At 45.0% G+C, this 21,171-nt stretch overlaps 3 protein-coding genes across 5 annotated transcripts in view; 2 read left to right on the top strand and 1 right to left on the bottom strand.

The window, feature by feature from the left end:
- Nucleotides 1-481: 481 nt before the first annotated feature.
- LOC127591601 (waprin-Phi1-like) lies at nucleotides 482-1,637 on the top strand. Its single transcript, XM_052051861.1, is given in 5 exon segments — nucleotides 482-662; nucleotides 665-775; nucleotides 862-1,005; nucleotides 1,184-1,330; nucleotides 1,426-1,637. Coding segments are annotated over 4 exon segments (537 nt in total). The 5' UTR covers nucleotides 482-526; the 3' UTR covers nucleotide 1,330; nucleotides 1,426-1,637.
- Nucleotides 1,638-1,785: 148 nt separating this feature from the next.
- pigt (phosphatidylinositol glycan anchor biosynthesis, class T) lies at nucleotides 1,786-10,910 on the bottom strand. The gene is made up of 11 exons (XM_052051075.1): nucleotides 10,634-10,910; nucleotides 8,190-8,367; nucleotides 7,298-7,422; nucleotides 5,444-5,544; nucleotides 5,116-5,290; nucleotides 4,925-5,022; nucleotides 4,685-4,841; nucleotides 4,343-4,540; nucleotides 2,516-2,681; nucleotides 2,307-2,390; nucleotides 1,786-2,228 (listed from the first exon to the last, which is right to left on the bottom strand). The coding sequence occupies exons 1-11, from the start codon at nucleotides 10,845-10,847 to the stop codon at nucleotides 1,979-1,981; spliced, it is 1,746 nt and encodes a 581-aa protein (XP_051907035.1). The 5' UTR covers nucleotides 10,848-10,910; the 3' UTR covers nucleotides 1,786-1,978.
- Nucleotides 10,911-11,485: 575 nt separating this feature from the next.
- phactr3a (phosphatase and actin regulator 3a) overlaps nucleotides 11,486-21,171 on the top strand; it is a 35,579-nt gene continuing 25,893 nt past the window's right edge. For 2 of the 3 annotated variants that reach the window (XM_052051109.1, XM_052051100.1), the window contains exon 1: nucleotides 11,486-11,724. In XM_052051109.1, coding sequence (XP_051907069.1) covers nucleotides 11,622-11,724 — 103 coding nt within the window. In that variant the 5' untranslated portion in view covers nucleotides 11,486-11,621. The remainder of the gene's footprint in view (nucleotides 11,725-21,171) is intronic. The other variant, XM_052051119.1, reaches the window with a different exon arrangement.

The raw sequence follows: 21,171 nt of genomic DNA, 5'->3' as shown, positions 1-21,171 counted from the left end.
AAAAAAAGGAGCTCTTGGAAACGATTACGACAGAATGTGTTTGTACCAAAATTGTCCCTTGGGGCGTGTGTGTGTCTGTGTGGGCACGAATGGTTGTATGCCTCTGTGTGCCCTGCGATTGGCTGGCAGCCAGTTCAGCTGGTAAGGCTCCGGGACAGGGGTGCCCATTACGTCGATCCTGATCTACCGGTAGATCTAAGAAAGGTCCCAAGTAGATCCGAGGAGAAAAAAAACCCCAACAACCATTTGTGTGTCTTTGTACATGTTTGTAATATATTTTTTGTGTAAATGTACGCTGCACCCTAATCATCCCATCAGTCTCATTTTCACAAAAGAAATATTTAAAAAATAAAATAAAGCAGGTAAATCTTGAATTCACGTCACCGAGACTTGTTAGCGCTCAGCAGTCTGCAATTGCAGCTTGTGATCAGAGCTGTTGCGCGCCGGTAAGGTTAGATCCCGTGAGGTTAAAGTTGATCGAAAAGTAGATCTTTGGTCCAAAAAGTTTGGGCACCCCTGCTCCAGCATGTCCCGCGACCCACGTGAGGATCAAGTTGATCATAAAAAGGATGAATGGATGGATGTGATTGTATCGTACAGGCACAAGGACCCAGCATCCTCTTCAGGGTGACACACCTGCAAGTCTTGTTTGTCCCGACAGAGAAATCAACAGCACATTCATATCCAAGCATGGACAAGTACGCAGTTTGTGCGTTGCTTTTCGCGCTCGGTGCATTTGTGCAATTTCATCCTGTTTTTACTCAGGATTCTCTCAGTAAGTTCTTGATCATTTTCAGAGCCATTTAAAAACACGATACTCTTGGATGATTCAAGATGTTTTGTTTTGTTCTTTCACTCAAGAGATTCACCCCAAACCAGGCGAATGTGCCCGTCGTGCTTTACTTGCAATATCAAAAAGGGGATGTGGGAGTGACCAAGACTGCCCTGGGGACCACAAGTGTTGCGTCTTCGACTGTGAAGATGTCTGCATCCCTCCTTCTTTCAGTACGAATTACAAAATTGTTTCCCTTCTGGAAGTCAATCAGACTTTTGTGCTTCTCTGCGACACACCCTTCCGAAACATTTTTTGTGTGTGGCGCTTTCACAGCAGCTGTAGCTGTAACAACGTGGGGTTTACAGAACATTTCCTGAAAACCTGCTCGTTTCGGGATCTGATTTTCAGTTAAGCCAGGAGTGTGTCCGGACACACAAGGGCAGCCCGGGGTATGCGCCTTCCTCTGCTTTGATGACAGAGACTGTTCCGACGAAAAGAAATGCTGCCGCAATGGATGTGGAGGATATAATTGCATGGCACCTTTCACAGGTTAGCGTAAGTGACTTTTCACTATCCTGCGGCCGCATTGCTCCCTTGGGTACGTTTTTTGCTCTGTAACCCTGCCCCTCTTTTGTGTTTTGGTGTGTTAGTGAAGCCGGGCCATTGCCCTCCTCTGCCTCAAGGAGCGCGTCTAGACGAGTGCTTCCATGACGGTCAGTGTCCAGGTGACCAGAAATGCTGTGGTCACGCCTGTCATGAGCTTTGACAACAATCAACTTCATGACAAAAATATTTTCCATCAAAATGGGCCCGGGCTAAGATATCCTTTATTTGTCCCGCAATGGGGGAAATTACAAAATAAAGGTTGGAAAACAGCACAGGTGTGTGTATGTTTGCAGAAACTTAATTGTCTCTACGACAGCAAAGACTGTCTGTTGTGATCTCGGCTTGGGCGGGAACGAGCTCAGAAATTCTGCTTACCTGCTTGCTTGTGCTCGACAGCGACAGGATCCTGTCCTCCATCCATTTTTAATCCAAGTGTGTTAACATGTCCTCGAGTGACACACACAATCCTGGAAACACGTATTCCAAATAAATATGTAAAAAATAAAAATCAATCAGTTCCTCCCTGAATGGGGCTCATTTATCAGTAGCTTGAACTAAAGGAACGGAGTAGAGCGGGGCCTGTCGCCCTGCCATTTTTCAGAGCGGCGGCACGCCCCGCATTCTCCGAATTATGTTGGCAATGCGTTTGGCCACTCCCGGCCTTGGCTCGCCTATCTGGAAATTGCGCGTGAGCAGGTTGAAGAGGGATCCATAACCCACAGCCACTGCAGTGCAGGTCAGGCAGATGACATTATAAGGCATGCTGAAGTCTGGAGTGGGCAGGTTGACCAGCAGAGGTTCTGTATAGAGGCGCACAAAGTAGCTGGATTCTTCTTTGCTGGGGAAGCTGGAGGCAGACGCGATACCCAAATTAGAGGAGAACCTTACAGCTTTGTAGATTCCGAAATCCGACCAAAATACTTACAAACTGTTAAAAAGAGGGCATTCGTGTGTGGCATTCGTATCCCTGGTGACAATGCTCGGTACAAGGGAACTGACAACAGAGGACCTACGCACCAAAGAGAGAAATTAGTCTGAATTTTTTAAAATGCATATACAGTGTCAGGAACACTGTGAAAAAGCGAACGTGATTGGGGGAGGGGGGGGGGGGGTGTCAATGAAACGTAAACAAACCCGACATAGAAGCCATGATTCGGGTCAGGGGGGTACTCTGTCCATTTGAGCAGAATTCTGTCAAAATGCACGGTGACTTCAGTGACAGAGTTGGGGGGAAGTTGCACCAGCATCTCCAGCGTGTGCGGCTTCACACGGTCCTTGGACGGCTCATAGTGGATGTAACCTGACGGCAGAAAGTTAAAACATTGTCACGATGAAGAAGGCGTTTACGTCATTTTGCAGTTACGGTGCAACAGACAACAACAGACATATTTCTGTTTTAGAAATATGTTTTTTTGATCCAATTTGGTTTCGCTTCCTTATCTTGAGCTGCTGTGCGTGTGTTTTAATGCACTGCGTGTTTGCACTGAGAATTGAGAGGAAAGAAATTTCATCTGTGCTGCATTTTGAAAATCGAGCATATTTGACACTGAAGTTGATCTTGACCAAATGTGCATTTGCTTTGACAGTTGGATGGCTGTGGTGAGTTGAGATGCCAGGCAAGAAATCAAAAAGGCCTGAGATGTCGCAAGGAGGAAGTTCAACACCAGGATGAATCGGATACCAGAGTGTTACATGAGGAGTCCCGATTTTTCGTAAGGGGACAATTCTCAAGCTCATGACAGAACAAAAAACAATGCTCATGCTCTATGTTGGGGGTCAGCAACACGCGGCTCTTTAGCGACATCTAGTGGCTCCCTGGATCTTTATAAAAAATGTTTGAAAATGGAAAAAGATTTTGATAGTAGGCTAATATATAGCTCAAATAGATATAGATACATGGCGCAGCTCCGAAAAAGGAGAGCCGTGGCGTTGTCTTTTTAAAACGTACACTTTATGCTTTTAACATTCTCGACAAACACAAGACACGTCTGCGTCCACAACGTGCCTTCTCTCTTCTGTTTGACTCGAGAGGCGTTCAAAGACCGCTTCAGAAAAACGGAAATTAATGATCACTTCAATGTCGAAATACTCGGGACAAGTCGAGTTATCCCTGGGTGTTGCCGTTTATGTCAAATTTATGTCAAATCCAAAAGGTGGCAGGACTTTCCAGTATTTTTTTTTAAATCCAAATTGAACAAACTGAACGACAAACTGGACTGGTCTACAAACACGGACACCCTGATTAGGAAAGGACAGAGCCGACTCTTCCTACTCAGGAGACTGAGGTCTTTTGGGGTTCAGGGGTCACTCCTTAAGACGTTCTATAACTCGGTGGTGGCCTCGGCCATCCATTATGGCATTGTCTGCTGGTCAGGCAGCATCTCAGCCCGGGACAGAAAGAGACTGGAGCGACTGGTCAGGAAGGCCAGTTCTGTCCTGGGTTGCTCACTTGACACTCTGGAGGAGGTGGGCAACAGAAGGATGCTAACTAAGCTAAAAGCTATGATGGCCAGTCCCTCCCACCCCCTCCAGCCCGCCCTGACAGCACTTGGTAGCTCCTTCAGCGACACCCGCACTGCAAGAAGGAGAGATACCGACGCTCGTTCCTACCGACTGCTGTCAGGCTGATGAATAAAAAATAACAATCATAATAATAATAACAATTAAATGATGTGAAGGAAAATTGTAAATAGTACTGCGATTTATCCATTTTGTGTTCATATTGCATCTAATTGAAAGATGTTTGTTGTTTTTTTCCTCTTTCTACATACATTCTTGCTGCTGGAGGGTGTAAATTTCCCCAGTGTGGGACGAATAAAGGATATCTTATCTTATCTTAAATTTAGTTGCCACTTTGTGGTCAAATCAACAATCATGAAAATGTGCGGCATGAATAACTGGTTCATCTCGAGTCGCAATCCCCAAGTCTTGAGTGAGTGACTTGTGTTGCTCTTTACTCACTGGGCTTGTTCGTCTTCCCCTTGCTTGTGACGCTGAGGGTGTGGATGTAGAGACGAAGGTACCAGGGCACCAAGTCCAGCAGCAGCACGGGAAACGACCGGTAGGGGTGGTTGTTGTATATCAGCGTGTGGAACTCTCCAGACTGCAGCCTGTAACCCGCCACGTAGCGCTCCGCGTGCAGCAAGGGGCGCATGTGCGCTGCGGATGGGGGCGGAGGGGCAAAAAAAGGTCAAGGTGCTTCGGCAGTCTCATACGTGAGGATTTTTTTTACAAGGAAGCACAACTGCACACAAATGGTTAAAGTGTCTTTTCCCGTTGTCTGCGGCTTGTTTTCCGACTCACCATCGCTAGATTTCCAGCGAATCAGAAGGTTGAGAGAGGACGTTGCGCCAAAGGTGCTTTTTTGGGTCAGATCGTAAACGGAGAAGGTGCGCCTGTCCCCTAGCACCACTACTTGCCTGAGCAGAGGAGTGGCGGGGCTCAGCACAAAATCCTCCCCCTTGCAAAATGACAAACGTTACTCCAAAATGTGTGAAGAAAGGATTTTTGCGTTTTGAGCAGATTCATGTGCGCCGTTCAAACCTCAGAATTGTCCGAAACGTCAACGTAGATTTTACTGGAGGAAGCCAGAGGGCATGCCTCCGTCAAGGTCCGGGAGAACATCTTGAAAAGAGACCATTCTGTTGAACAGAGCAATGGAAGCCACACGTCAAAATATATTCCTTCAGTGGCCCGAAAAAAAAAAAAAAAAACAGGCAGGGTGGGCTTCCTACCTCGTTTGCCTTGTCCGGAAACGTAAAGATCAAAAACGACATTCAGTGTCTGTATCAGCTCCCACGAGGTGGTTGCGCATTGTGCGTCCTGACACACGGGTCGAATGTGCACTGCCTGGGAATGAAAACTGCTGTGGAAGAGTTTCTCGGACTTGAGTAGGACAGCGAGGCCGGCCTGGGGTAGGGGAGGGGGGGGGGGGGAGAGAAAAGTGCCAACATAGAAAACGGATGCTGATGTTGGGTAGAAACCCGCAATTCCCCAAGACGTGGCGCAAACGCCGGGGATGGCCGTGTGGTGGTGATGTAAGACCCATTATTGAAGCCTTACCTTGGAGCCACATGGCAAGAGTTTCTTCCAGGGTGTCAAATTTTCTGTACAAACAGTCTCACGCGGAAGGGTGGCGTAGCGGAGGAAGCGGTGGTCCGTCACTTTGAGGGAGACGGAAAGTACATTTCGCATCAAGCCGAGCCCTTCTCATCAATGGTTGCATTGGTGAATAGTGCCAGTGGCAGTACACAAACCAAAAGTTGTAAAAATATCACGGTTATGGGTGAAGTATGAGCCTTAATGGAGACTTCTTATTTTTTCTTTTCTGATTGATATAAAAATGATTTAGTAGATATAAACACATAACGGGGTAGGACTAGATACGTTTTTTTACTTCATCCTACTCCCTTGAACATAATAACTGTGTTGAATGAAGACTGATTTCTTTTTTACTTTTTATCTACCTTATTTTCTGTCAAATTATTACTGTAGATGTTTTATGTTCAATAAACAAACAAACAAACACTTCAAATGGTAAACCTTCGTACGGCTTGAGGTGTCACCACAAAGTGTGTGTCTTGCCGATGTTTCTCTCATGTGCCGTGAACCAGTCAAATGTTCTGTCGATAATCCACATTTGTATTGTTGGAAACGTGAAGGAAACCCCACCCCCCACCCCCAAAAGGTTTTTACTCATATATTTTTTTAATACTAATCGGGTATGACAATTTTATCCTGCCCAATCTTGCAATCGGCATGGCGCAAAAAACAAAAAAAATCCATATCTCGGTCACATCCTACGAGCCCCAAAACGTTTTTTTTTTCAGACATCTAATATCGATTACACCCACCTGTGGTTGACCTCTTGTGAATGAATCTGTTTAATTGAGGGGTGCCCAAACTTTTTGGATCGAAGATCTACTTTTCGATCAACTAACCTCCTGGGATCTACCCTTACCGGCGCACGTGCATAAACACCCACACCCACACACACACACACACAGACACGCGCGTGAACGCCATGATGAGAAACAGCCTGAAACGGAGGCATGTGACGCACTTTTGCAACCTGTTAACTATCGTAGGTCACACGTACAGTTTTAAAGTGCTTCCCTGGGACCTCCTAGATTCCTATTCTTTGCCCGTGCCCTCAGTGAATTGTACACGAAGCAAACTCTGAATGAGAATCATGACGATAAAAGACGGAGCGCAACAGCTCTGATCACAAGCTGCAATTGCAAACTGCTGAGCGCTAAGAACTTCCGGTATTGCAATCACGCGCCACCGTAAATTGAAGATTTACCTGCTTTATTTTATTTTTAAAATATTTTTTTTAGTGAAGATGAGACTGATAATATGATTAGTATGCAGTGTATATTAACACAAAAAATATATTAATAACATGTACAAAGACACACAAATGGTTGGTTGTTTTTTTTCTTCTCGACACGCCTCAGATCTACTTGGGAACTGTCTTAGATCAGGATCTACCTAATGGGCACCCCTGGTTTAATTCAATACTTAGCATTGCTGGACTTTCATCAGTGTGCACTCCTATTTACAATATTACATGATAAAGAGGGAAAAAGTCTCTCTCTCTCTCTCTCTCTCTCTCTCTCTCTCTCTCTCTCTCTCTCTCTCTCTCTCACTCACTCTCAACCAGTGGTTGAGATTTTCCACTCATGACATCTTATGACAGAACAGCGGCACCTTGTCAGTATATACTGTGCCGGTAAGGTTTAGCTACTTCAGTTGATCCCGCCCCAATTGATGGGTGCTTGTTGTAATGGAAAAGCAACAAAGGCGAAAATGTGGCCGAAATGCCTCAAAATTAAGATTCACAAATGTGAGGAGTCAACGCCATCAGTGCCTACAGAATGCAAAGATAAAGTGCTAAACAGTGTCAAATGTTACCGTTGCCTATCCCCAGTGGCTTGAAGGAGGCGCTGGGCTGAATGCTGTTGATGGAGTCAAAGGTCAACGAGGCGCAGAAGATTCCCGACAAAACATTTGTGAGCTCGCTCCATGTGCCATCCACGCTGAAAGAATCCAGAAAATAATTGCTACACGATCGTATGCTTTTTGGATTAATAATTACAATAATCTTTTAATTAATTAATTTAATTTAATTAATAATGCTAATTACAATCCTTCAGCCAGAGACTGTTACACCCGCGCTGCAAGAAGGAGAGATACCGCCGCTCGTTCCTACCGACTGCTGTCAGGCTGATGAATAAAAAATAACAATCATAATAATAATAATAATTAAATGATGTGAAGGAAAATTGTAAATAGGACTGCGATTTATCCATTTTGTGTTCATATTGCATTTAATTGAAAGATGTTTGTTGTTTTTTTCTCTTCTTTCTTCTTTCTACATACATTCTTGCTGCTGGAGGCTGTAAATTTCCCCAGTGTGGGACGAATAAAGGATATCTTATCTTATCTTATCTTATAACAAAAACAACGGAAAACATGCACCGAGGATGATTTATTCTTCTTCCTTCCATACCGCTTGATCCTCACGAGGGTCGCGGGGGGGTGCTGGAGCCCATCCCAGCTGTCTCCGGGCAGTAGGCGGGGGACACCCTGAATCGGTTGCCAGCCAATCGCAGGGCACACAGAGACGAACAACCATCCGCGCTCACACTCACACCTAGGGACAATTTGGAGTGTTCAATCAGCCTGCCACGCATGTTTTTGGAATGTGGGAGGAAACCGGAGCACCCGGAGAAAACCCACGCAATTATTATTATAATAATTACAATACAATGACGTCATGCCATCTTTCTCAAGGACGACTCACTCCGTGACGGAGTCCTGGAACCAGACCCAGAGCTCAGCTCCAGGGGGCGAAGGTTGATAAGGCTGCCCCCATTGCATGGTCCTCCAGTATCCCTGTGTCAAGGAGATGTGCAGCTCACGCACGGAGAACTTGGAGATAACTTGTCCCAGCGACTTGGGAAACAGCCGGTAGTGGGACACTACGGAGAAAGCGCAAAAAAATAAATGGTGCGTGTTCAACAAAAACATTAAGAAATACAGTTGAGTTGGACTGGAGTTCATCGAAGTGCAGTCAGATGATGATGTACTGTAGTGCATTACATATACCCTTCTCATGACGTTTATGCGACAGACATGGCAGGAGTTTCTGCTCAAAATCTCGCCCGGTTCTACTATTTCCAGTGGCCACAGTACCTCTCAAGACATGATCTGAGCTCCTGATCTGTGCGAGCATACGTAGCAGGTCGGCCATATTCATTTGGCTTACCGTGGCAACAGTACAAGGACAAAATGTGTCAATACCTGCACAATCTTGTAAAAAGTCTGAAAATAATTGAATTTAGGGCAAAAAATGAACTAGCTACTGTATGCGTGTTTATTTAATTTTAACCATCTCTTTTAATTCAAAATAGCTAGCATCACTCGGCCGAAGTTGCACATCGAGTCCATCGCAGACACCACCGGTAGGGAGTCGCATTGTTGGAAATAACATTATTGACACGCTCAACTTTATTCATAGAACACTTTCACATTCGCTTCAGCTGTAACAAAGCACTTAAAAGAATACGCGAGATAAAGCAGAAACACAAACATAAGCCAAGAAAAGATTTGTCTCCATCCCTACATAGGTTTTGTTGTTTGAAAAGATTGTAGACGACAGTGACCCCTTTAACCGGTTAAGCAGGAATATCCCGATCTCAGCATATATGTTGTCACTCAGGTCTGCTAAAAGATTGAAAGTAAACAAGCAACTGTCACACGCAAATATGGAGAGAATGGTTCAACTCCCCAGTTCCTTCTTGAGCCTCCTCACTTTAATTTTCAAACACTGACTCCTCTCTCCGTCTCCTCCGGGGTCCATGTTGTAAATTCTCGTTGCGCTTCACTCCTCATATCCTACAGCCATTCACCCAGTCATACCATTGCACGCAGTCTCCCATCACGATGAACAACTAGGCCAAATAGCAACCACATGCCTCTTAGTAGAAACAGTGATAATGCCAAGCGTGTGTTGCCGAAAAGGTGTAAAGATCAATGAAGGTCAGGTCATGGTAAAAAAATGCTGACATCAGGACAACAACGGGTCCACTCGACATATACACAAACTTTACATCAGGCATGTCCAAAGTCCGGCCCGCGGGCCAAATACGGCCCGCGGTCGAATTTCATCCGGCCCTCGGCCCCTGTCATAAAGTCAGTGCCGTCTGGCCCCCAGGTTGGGCGCAATGGAACACGTGTTGCATTGACTGAGGTCTCGTAGACTGGTGAGTGATGTTTCATAGAGTACTGCTTCCCTCTAGTGGCTAAATGAGTAATAGCATTCACTAAATGAGTAATAGCATTTAGACACTAGAGGGCATCACTCACGAGTTAACAAGACATCACTCCGTGTTTATATTGACTGATATGTCATATTTCAAATGATCCGTGCAGTTGTGGATATGTGTATTGCTTGTTCATTTCCCTGTTGTTCGAGTCAAAGGTTTTGTGACTATTGAAAAGTCATGGTGATACATTTTATGTTTCAAATCAATCAATTTGCACTCAGGAGACTTCTGTTTAAGAAAAAGTCAAGTGAATAAGCAGTTGCATGTGATATACCCGTTTCAAATGAACCAAAAGAAATTCTTAAGATTGTTGAAATTAAAATAAAAATGGAAATGTGAAACAGACTGGCTTACTAAAATTTGTTGAACAATATTGTTGTTCAATGTAAAGAATGTCAGCCAAGGTCGGCCCCCCGACATTTTACCACATAAAATCTGGCCCCCTTGGCAAAAAGTTTGGACACCCCTGCTTTACATGACAAAAACGGTCGGGGGGAGGGGGGTGAAATTCGGCACAGATCTTTCAAAGGCGTCATTTTTTCATCTTTATGACCGTCCAGTCTGGGCTGCTCATCTGGGGAGCTTCCTGAGCCCATTTTCTTCTTTTCACTTCAAATTGAATCTCAGAATCTTCAACACTGTCGCCTGTCTTCTGATCATTGCCAACAACTGTAAATTGTACTACATGGCAGTCTCACTACCATCTTTACAAACCTTTGAGTCCAAGAAGGTCCACATAATCAAAGGCAACGTTTTCAGCGGTGCAAGCGTTGGAAAAGCAGCGACTATCGAAACACTCATTCCGCAGCGATGTGAATTCTTTAACTCTTTCACCACATACACTTTACTTTGAAACGAAGCTTTATTGAGACACGTTTATAGAAGTGACTTTTAACTTTATATTGGACTGCTCGCTTACCTTTGTTTCCTCCAAAGAAATCTGCTTCCCACAAGGTGCGGAACTGGAAGCTAGCATAAATATCCCCTGACTGGAGCGGTCTGATGACCAGTTCTTCTTGAAAGTCGTGACGGCCATTGTTTAATGTCGACTCTTGACGGGATGCGACGACAATTACCGACAAAACAATCAAAACTAACAGTGCAACCGTGACACCGCACCTGTTAAGCACCATTTTTTGTGTCTGACAGCCGGGGAGCAGTGACGATCGTTGACTTCCGTCTACGTCATCTGACAAACCAGCCAGTGGATCTGCGCGTACATAGTCACGTGACCACGAATGTACATGCTTTGTTTTGCGTGAATTGTTACTTCAATGCTACACAATCGTTTGATATGGTTCAATAAAATAAAATATTCGCCCCCAATACCCTTGTGAAGATAACATTCAGCTAACGGATGGATGGATTCATAGTATGTGTTGTTTATTTCAAACACAGAGATGTGTCTGCACAGCTGTACCGATGTACTGAATTGATTTTCTGATTTGTTATTAAAAGTAACCATGTTGCGTTTGACTGTGTTATTTATCATTATGTACATTTAAGATTGCGAACAGATTTTTAGATCACCGGAGGAGTGTGATGTTGCACACCGTCAGATTGGGCAATTATTTGCAACGTAGCACGTGATAATAACACATCGAACAGAACGTTAAATCCGTGAGTATTTGGCATCGCGCGTGTGCATGGAAGATAGATAGGGACGCGTGCGGAGCACATCATCTTGTGCAGCCGCACATGCGCGCACATATGCACGCGCGCGCATACATACACACGCATGCTCCACGTTTCTTTTGCCCGACCATGGATCCCTAATAGACGCTTCAAGCCGCTGGTGTCAGAGCGAATTAATAGCCCGGTGCCTCGCTGCTTTTGCTCTCCCTGACCTTGCCCGCCTCTGGCTTGGCTTCTCAATATTTGATCCGGGATTCCTGTGCTGTCCACCCATGGCCACATCGGATGGACTAGACGGTTGTCTGCAGCGAGGCAGATCTCAAAGTGACCCGAATATACTCACCGAACCGGAGATCGATTTGGCTCACGGCTCAGGTAATGTAAACGCGTCGTTCTCCGGATATTTGTATTTACGCATGTCATAAACAGCGTTTTTTTTCATGTGTTCTTCCCATTGGGGTAAATATCAGCAATGATGAGCGCCCCCACCCCCCGCGAATTAAATGTTGACTGAACCCAAATTTGAAATGTATACTACATAAAATATGACAATACCACACGCCACCCTTGCAGATTGAATTCTGCAAGCAGATGGTTGTAAAGACGCCTGTGGCATCAAGAGTGTCACAATGCACACGCTTTCATGCATGTTGCTCATTCAGTGCATCATCCTCATCAATATGAACAATGCCGCCAGTTGTTGCCTGACAATGTGAGCCAGCATTGTCCACCGAGGAGACACGGCTTCTATTTTATTTCTCTTTTTTTTTGTTGTTGCAGGCGTTGTATTTGCACAAACTCATCTTGACATGCTATTCAGTCTTAACACAAGCTCGTGACGCCACCCTTGTCTCCGTCCATACTGAGCCCCTCGCTGTTATGATGAATGTCACGTGATGCCACCCATGGAAGCATTGAATGCCCCCTGATTCACCACCGCCATCACTTTGCAGATCCATTCACACGGCAGGTGTGCTTTTCAACATGGAGTCCCCTGTTGATTTCGTCGTTAGTCATCCCGGCGCATGTTGGTTTTTAATGACACACGCCTGGTGAACTGCAACTAAAGTTTACAGGGATTTGCTCGAAATGGTCATTCTACTCATATGCATTTATTATTTATTCTTACATATAAGCTAAATGAGGTTATTTGTAGTTGCGGTGTGTGGGCTTGTAAGGATTTGGTGCTTCCTCCCACACACGATGAGTTTCTACGTACATGACGGAGGATGCTCCGCTGAATGATGCAGGCAGAAAAAAGGATGACACTTACCTCTCAACGATTCACTCATGAGCCCAGCTTTGGGCATTCATGAAATTCCAAACTTTCTGCGCCCCCCCTCATGCTGCCACGACGCTGGGTTTAAATAGATCTTGGCTGCATTCTTTTGAAAGATCTAATTCACACATTGCGCAGATGTCACACTTGAGCGCTTGACGCAACCTGAGTAAACAACACCGACGCCCCCGGCAGATCAGCCATGCTAACGAGGGCCAAAATCATCAGGGAGCTTGCATGCACAATGACAACGCTGGTGCAAAAGTGCGGCAAAGTTACAACACCCTCTAAGATTCAAATGACACACAAGCAATACAGTTGGTGTGCAATGGCAGCATCTGGTTTGGTGACCCAAAGCGCAGACAGTGGGACGGACGACCCCCCCCCCCCCCCTCTGCATGAGGCTCATCACCACGCCTGCATCTGGGGCACCGCGCCTTTGCCAAAGGATTACTTTAACACCCCCTCAACACTGTTGTGGCCTTCACAGCTGCAAAGGCGGACACAGTGACATATCTTGATCTCTCTGTGTACTGTATCTCCCTGTGCTCTATCACATCACAAATATCACATTTGTGTCATATCACATGACACAAATATCAGTCTGAGAAGGACAATCGGTGAACATCCGATGGGAAAATTGACACCCCTCACTATGCCGCTACAATTAATGTACTTATCAAGTGAGATGTTGAATGAAGTGCATGGTTACGGTACGAGTATGATTTTGGATTGATCACAGTCAAGGAGCACTGTAAAAAGTGCACTTCTTCTTTTATGCATTGTAAAGTCACTGAATTGCACAAACGGACTGCTGTCTCAAGATCGGCATTGATGTGTTATGACCTGCACATCGCTGGCATTGTGCAGAATCCTTAAAATGCTCCAAACCGTCACTTTTTTCACAGCGTGTTTGTTGAGCCGTTAATATTGCATCGTCAAGGAGAGCAAGCCATTTTCAACACTTGAATTTGCATTAATAAATAAAAAAAATAGATAAGTAAATACAGAGGCGGCCCGGTAGTCCAGTGGTTAGCACGTCGGCTTCACAGTGCAGAGGTACCGGGTTCGATTCCAGCTGCGGCCTCCCTGTGTGGAGTTTGCATGTTCTCCCCGGGTCTGCGTGGGTTTTCTCCGGGTGCTCCGGTTTCCTCCCACATTCCAAAAATATGCATGGCAGGCTGATTGAACACTCTAAATTGTCCCTAGGTGTGAGTGTGAGCGTGGATGGTTGTTCGTCTCTGTGTGCCCTGCGATTGGCTGGCAACCGATTCATGGTGTCCCCCGCCTACTGCCCGGAGACTGCTGGGATGGGCTCCAGCACCCCCCGCGACCCTAGTGAGGATCAAGCGGTACGGAAGATGAATGAATGAATGAATGAATAAATACAGATAGACATACATAAATAAATAAACAACAGGCGGCCCGGTGGGCAAGTGGTTAGCGTGTCGACCTCACGGTGCAGAGGTGCAGGGTTCGATTCCATCACTGGCCTTCATGTGTGGGGATTGCAATGTTCTGCCCGTGCCTGCGTTGGTTTTCTCCGGGTACTCCAGTTTCCTCCTAGATTCCAAAAACATGCATGGCACGCTGATTGAACACTCAAAATTTGTCCCTTGGTGTGAGTGTGAACACGGGTGGTTGTTTGTCTCTGTGTGCCCCGCAATTGGCTGGTAACCGGTTCAAGGTGTCCCCCGCATACTGCCCAAAGACAGCTGGAGTAGGCTCCAGGACGCCCCGCAACACTTGTGGGGGATAAAGCGGATCAGAAAATGGATGGATGGATAAATGACAGCCCCATGTGGGAGCTGAAAAATATTAGCAGCATTGAGCAAATTCGGACATAGGAGGTTTTCGACCGAAATTACTGATATTTACTAATATGTTCTGAAATTATTGACACGGGGCGTCAGTGCAGATTTGCAGTATACTGTCCACCCTCCGTATATCAGATGTTACTCTTGAAATTCTCAGTTTGTCTCAGTCTTTCATGGCACATTGTTGACCAAGCTCAAGGCATGAGGGAGGACACCTTGAAGCATATGGAAGACAAATGACGTCCCGCTCGAGTTAAACATTTCTGCATAGCTGCGTCCTTGAGTAAGGTGTGGCCCGGCAGAAATCTTCAATAAAATCACAATTAGTGAACACTGCGTTTCATGTAAGAGTGGCTGCAGGTGTGTTGTAACTTTTGAATCTGTCTTTTAACTGTGATGGTTGCAAATAGACGTTTTGCTTACGTCAGCTTGTAGGAAATTGAACCGAAATCAAGCAGTCCTGGCCGGCTGCTGATCTTTTCTGAAATGATCCCCTTTTACTCACCTGACAGGTAACCGAGTCAAGATTTGCCTGTCTCACGTCTTCGTAATAACCGAACATCTTTAGTTGGAGGATACTGAGCCTTGCGCATGATTATGATCAGATCAGAGCATCACTTTGTCTTTGCTCGACAGTAATACATCCATGGCTTGAAGGCCTTGCTAATATAGGAAATTCTGAGCCAGCAAGCCTTACAGAACAAGCTCTCCATTTTCTTTAATGAAGAAGTACACAATGTGTTGTTTCATCGCCGCTGGAAGTACTGACATAAAGTGGCTGTGGCAGGAAACAGTGTGATCGTTTCTCAAGCTTTCATTCAGGCACAAAGTGAAATAATAAGTAGGTTATATAATTGTATTTTTGTCATTAGCATGCATGTCAGAACAAATTCGTAATATACTGTAAGTCATATTAACGCACGTCACAATTAAAATGTAATTAAAATCCTTGTTGCTAGATGCATATTTCTTCAAGGGCCTTTGCTGCCCAATGAGATATCAGCTTGGCTGCCATCAAGAAAGTATAAAAGTATATCACATAATAATCTCATATGACATAAATCAACATAAAGCATTGACATAAAAAAAAAACCAAAAGAGGATATTTTTGTAATTAAAGTGTCAAAGTATGAAAAGAATAGGAATGAGAAGTTCCTTCTAAATGTGCACTTGGTTATGGCAATTTGATTAACGACTGACCACACTAATTTAATAATACCGTATTTTCCACACTAAAAGGCACACTGGATTATGAGGCGCACCTTCAATGAATTTTGTAAACTTTTTGGATGCACCGCATTATAAGATGCAATCTACAATGCATCCACTAGATGGAGCTACGCCCAAGGAAACGCCAACAGAACGATCAGATGTCAGTAAAACGCATTCAATAAAGCAGCGACACAGTTCACTTAACCAACAGCAAGTTATGACATTGACTCGTTAACGTTGAACTCGTTTGCCACTGCTCTATTTCCATGTTCAACTGCGTAACCGATCGCCTTAAGTTTAAACTCTGCGTTGTAAAACTGCGCACACGGCGCATCGGATTTTAAGGCGCACTGCGAGCTTTTAAGAAAATGGAAGACTTTTAGTGCGGAAAATATGGTACAAATAAAATATATGTGCATTTCCAGGAACATTTTTATATGGACTACTTGTTTTAATACAACACAAATATACATTGAAGCTAAATAAATCTACATACATAGACTCTATGAGAGAGAGAGTGGTGGTGTGGTTTCACTAAATGCTGTCGTGAGCCACCCCAACACGCAGCTTCACCAACGTCGGACTCTAATTAAGTTCTCACTTTCTCTTTCTTGTTGCGGAGCATCTCTTCACACCGAGTCACTCATTAGTCATGGTCAGCTTCAAGGGAGTGTGCTTCAGTCACAGCCACCTGTTGGTCGAATCCGAGTCACTATAGAGCTATTCATCTCTCCCACAGTGATGCACAGGCATCCCCAGAGAAACCTCCAGGAAGCACTTAGCCAAGTCAAGTGGTAGCGCTGAGCTACTTCCTGGTCCGTCATGAAACTTTGCGACTTTTAAAATTCATTATTTCATGGCGGTTGTCTGAAGCGAGACTTGTAAAAAAAAGAATGCACTTGATCAGATAGAGTGTTTGAGTGCGACATGGACTCCGAGACTTGACAACCCGAATGGATTTCAAAATGAATTCAAGGAGCAGACTGGCATTCCCGCTGTGGTTCAAGTCATAAAACATCCCTCCATCCATCCATTCATTATCTGAATCGCTTAACTTCACGAGGGTCGCGAGCGTGCTGACTTTAGCAGCCAGTTACACGTGTCATAAAGTCTGCGCAGTCATGCCTCACCTTCCAAAACAATTTAGACTGCATCAACAAAAGCAGTTGTAAACAATAGAGCGTGCCTTTTTTTTCATAATTCCAATACATGCAACGTGTAACTCCAACCCTTCCGATGTTTTGCGGTTTGTACGTCAACATCATATCAGCTTTAGGAAGTTGACTCCCCCAGGCAGCAGCATTCTATTCACTCCAACACTGAACAAGTGAAACAGGGGCTCAAGACAGAGCACATATATATTTTTTTTCTATGCTGTTTGTCCTCTTTGGGATCTCAGTCGAGCTGGAAGCTATCTCTAGCTGAGCGAGAGGAAGGGTACACCCGCATGGGGCTGGTCGACTGCCAATCACACAGCCCATATAGACTCGCAATAATTCATAGTCATATTCACACCTCAGGCCAGTATGGAGTTAATGAACATCACATTGTAGTTTCTGAATTATTGGAGGAAGATGGTACACAGTGAAAACCAAACCAAGCACAAGGAGAATATGCAACCTCCACACAGAGAAGATTGGAATGGACATCCGAGAACCACAAACCTCAATACTGTGAGGCACAAGCACTACCCATAATTCCAATGTGATGCCTACAGTATCTCCCATCTGATTAAAAAAGCTAAACACATGAAATGGTCATTTATTTTTCAGTGGAGAGGTGAGATTGGGTCACCATATGAGCAGTTTCGCTTACTCACACATTTATTTCAGTAAAAATATTTCATTCATTCATTCATTCATCTTCCGAGCCGCTTGATCCTCACTAGGGTCGCGGGGGGTGCTGGAGCCTATCCCAGCCGTCTTCGGGCAGTAGGCGGGGGACACCCTCAATCGGTTGCCAGCCAATCGCAGGGCACACAGAAACGAACAACCATTCGCACTCACACCTAGGGACAATTTAGAGTGTTCAATAAGCCTGCCACGCATGTTTTCGGAATGTGGGAGGAAACCGGAGCACCCGAAGAAAACCCACGCAGGCCCGGGGAGAACATGCAAACTCCACACAGGGAGGCCGGAGCTGGAATCGAACCCGGTACCTCTGCACTGTGAAGCCGACGTGCTAACCACTGGACTACTGGGCCGCCCTCAGTAAAAATAACGCATACAAAATTTTGCATTCAATGACAGAATTGGTCTTGAATAATTACACATCCTGCTATGTACTACTATGACATAACACGATAGCAATCTTTGTATGTATCTTTGTATGCAGCGATGGCTGTTTGAAAGTGCTCTATAAATACTGTTGACTTGACTTGACTTGACTTGACAATCTGCCATACTGTCATTTCAAACAGGACTTGGCCTCACTCATTCACCCCGATCTCAAATCAGGAAGCGGGAACAGCAAAAAAAGGCGAGGGTTTGGGATTAAGACTTCAAAGTCATGCTTGCACCATCACATGGTGCAACTACGTGGCAAACGATACAATCATTACCGCATATACGGTCATAACATTGCTAAAACGACATATCTAATGATGACTTCATTGTTACGCACGGCGCAAGTCATACCACCGCTCATCCTGCAGTTGCTGTGTATAAGGCAGTACCGCAAGACCTGCGGGATGCAAAGTGACAGGAGTACAAGGTTCCTCCTGCAGGGAAGGGCAGCTGGCGGAAGAGGTGGAGAGAAAACAAAGAACAAGGTTAAAGGGGTAAACCAAAATAGATGCGGCCGAAAACAGCTGTTTATGGCACGAACATCATCAAGATAAAAGCATTACATACGTAAGGCCGCATTAAAACGGCAGGGCCCAATATAGAGCCGGTTCTTTCACCCATGTAACCGCAGTAATTAAACATGGAATCATTCTTGTTATCCCCGCGTGATGTGGTTGCACTTCCATACTGGCGCTGAGCAGTTCCTTAAAACCCTCGTAGTGCACCACTTGCGATAAATGTAAAATGATGTCTTTGAATCAAAGGCAAAGGCATTCAGAAAAACACGAGAGAGCTGAAACTTATGGAGGGGTTCTAAAATGGCCTAAATTTCATGAGGTCACCGGCTGATAATTCTCAGGCATTGCAGCAATAATAAAAAAACGTTTTGATACCTTAATCTTCACAATTTACATATTTTGCACCATAGAGACCCATTATAATTCAAATTTTTGAATGCATCGTAAACCTAATGTGTATACATGCATTTCACGCGATTTTTTACGTCAATCGCTTTGTTTTCGTTTGGACAGACGTAAACATGCCACATTGTTGGGTTGAGGTCATTCCAATTGTGCAACTTATAGGTGGCGCCAGAGGATCGCAAATGAGTTTGCCTTTTTGCAGGAGGCTTCAAACCAATGCATTTTACATGAACACGTCCGGTCGTGATTGTTAGTAGGGCTAGTTTGGGACCTCCAGACACAATTTTTTTTTCCCTTTTGCAAAAAATAAAGAATAAAAAATCCCAAAGAACTAATAAAAACTATATATGTATGGATAGCACAGATGCCGCTGAACATTTTGAGTGTTTGAAAAAAAAAAGTTTTTATAACACAAAATACATCATTACAAAAATTGTAAAACGCGTAACTTAAGTCCTTTTTAATTTGGAGCACACAAGGGTTAAGTATCATGTAAGGTTAACGTGAATCTGGATAACGTCTTGCTGTTGCTCAGCTACTCAACACAACAATCCAGAAGGACGATGACAACAAAAAAGCCTAATATGCATCATATCCGATTCCCCCAACGAGACACGTTTTGGCGTCTGCAGCGGCCCTTTGTGTCCTCGCAACTGCTTGTTTGCGAGCATGCGTGACCGAGTTTTGTGCTGATGCAGAAGGAAACTGACAAACGCTTTGTAGTGAAGGAAAAAAAAGCACAGCCCAGGAGAAGAGTTACAGGAAGAGCAAAACAAACGCAAACCCCGCATAAGACTAATGTAGTCTCATCGCATTTGGCAAAGGGTGCATCGACGTTCAACTGAGTTCAGGAAGTTTCATGCCGAACGCAGAGAAGAGCTGTAGGTGAAGCCTCTACAAGCATTGAGACATCAGGGTGGTGCAGATGGTATTTGGGAAGCTAAGAGGATGTAAACAAGATGGGGGGAAAAAATGGACAAGGGTTTGTTTGGAGAGGCAGACAGGAAATGGAGGAGAGGGAAAGGATATAAGGGCAGAAAGGCATGAGGGGTGGGGGGGGGGGGGATTATTACTGAAAGACAGCCAAAGTTCCCGTCATTGCTGCGACGCCATGACAGTGTGATGGATGCGCCGTGGAGAGCATTGCCTGTGAAGTCTTATTTCGAAAACGCTTATACAAGCATCGGAATCGTCGTGAATTAGAAATCTAACAATAACATTGATGTATTGATTTCAATGACTTCAATTGAGGAAGTTGAAATGATATTCAAAAAAATCGAATAAATCGTTAAAAGAAAAATGCATATGAGTATTTGTTATTCAGCAAACAAAAGCTGATTGTAGTCCTAGTATTGTCTTTGGCCTTTACATGTGTGCAGGTACTTCTCATCACAATCAGAGCTGCCGTAGTGTCACGTTTTGCGAGGTGGAAGAGTAGGACCCTAAAAAGCAGGGAAGCAGGGAGGAGCGGGGGTGGACTGACCAAGATATATTAAAAAAAAAAATGCAAACAGGAGTGCACTGGAAAAAAAAAAACAACTGAGGTACTCGATCAAAGTACTGATAATCACAACCAAAGTAGCAAAAAATAAATAAAAATAAATAAATAAAATGGGCGGCCCGGTAGACCAGTGGTTAGCCCGCCGGCTTCACAGCGCAGAGGTACCGGGTTCGATTCCAGCTCCGGCCTCCCTGTGTGGAGTTTGCATGTTCTCCCCGGGCCTGCGTGGGTTTTCTCCGGGTGTTCCGGTTTCCTCCCACATTCCAAAAACATGCGTAGCAGGCTGATTGAACACTCTAAATTGTCCCTAGGTGTGAGTGAGAGTGCGAATGGTTCTTCGTTTCTGTGTGCCGCTTGATGCTCACTAGGGTCGCGGGGGTGCTGGAGCCTATCCCAGCTATCTTCGGGCAGTAGGCGGGTGACACCCTGAAGCGGTTGCCAGCCAATCGCAGGGCACACAGAAACGAACAACCATTCGCACTCACACTCACACCTATTGACAATTTAGAGTGTTCAATCAGCCTGCTACACATGATTTTGGAATGTGGGAGGAAAACGGAGCACCCGGAGAAAACCCACGCAGGCCCGGGCAGAACATGCAAACTCCACACAGGGAGGCCGGAGCTGGAATCGAACCCGGTACTTCTGCACTGTGAAGCCGACGTGCTAACCACTGGACTACCGGGCTGCCCTCAGTCAAGTTAGTCGGAAGAAAATGAAATGACACCAAATGAGCGGTGTGAAGTGGAGACGGGCACTTACAATACGTACAGCACAGACTTATCGAGCTTCTCTGGCAATGCCC

The sequence above is a fragment of the Hippocampus zosterae genome, chromosome 2 (genome assembly GCF_025434085.1).
Source record: "Hippocampus zosterae strain Florida chromosome 2, ASM2543408v3, whole genome shotgun sequence".
NCBI classification, from domain to species: domain Eukaryota; kingdom Metazoa; phylum Chordata; class Actinopteri; order Syngnathiformes; family Syngnathidae; genus Hippocampus; species Hippocampus zosterae.
Note: the sequence above shows the minus strand (reverse complement) of the source record. Positions and strands in the feature narration are given on the sequence as shown.

Bases quoted from the DNA above. Each gene is read 5' to 3' on its own strand.
- pigt (XM_052051075.1), bottom strand. From the start codon at position 10,847: ATGGTGCTTAACAGGTGCGGTGTCACGGTTGCACTGTTAGTTTTGATT. The intron at 5,023-5,115 runs GTAGGAAGCCCA...TCTGTTCAACAG, and splicing joins TTCCGGACAAGGCAAACGAG to AATGGTCTCTTTTCAAGATG. The intron at 2,229-2,306 runs GTAAGTATTTTG...GTCTGCCTCCAG, and splicing joins TGCCCTCTTTTTAACAGTTT to CTTCCCCAGCAAAGAAGAAT.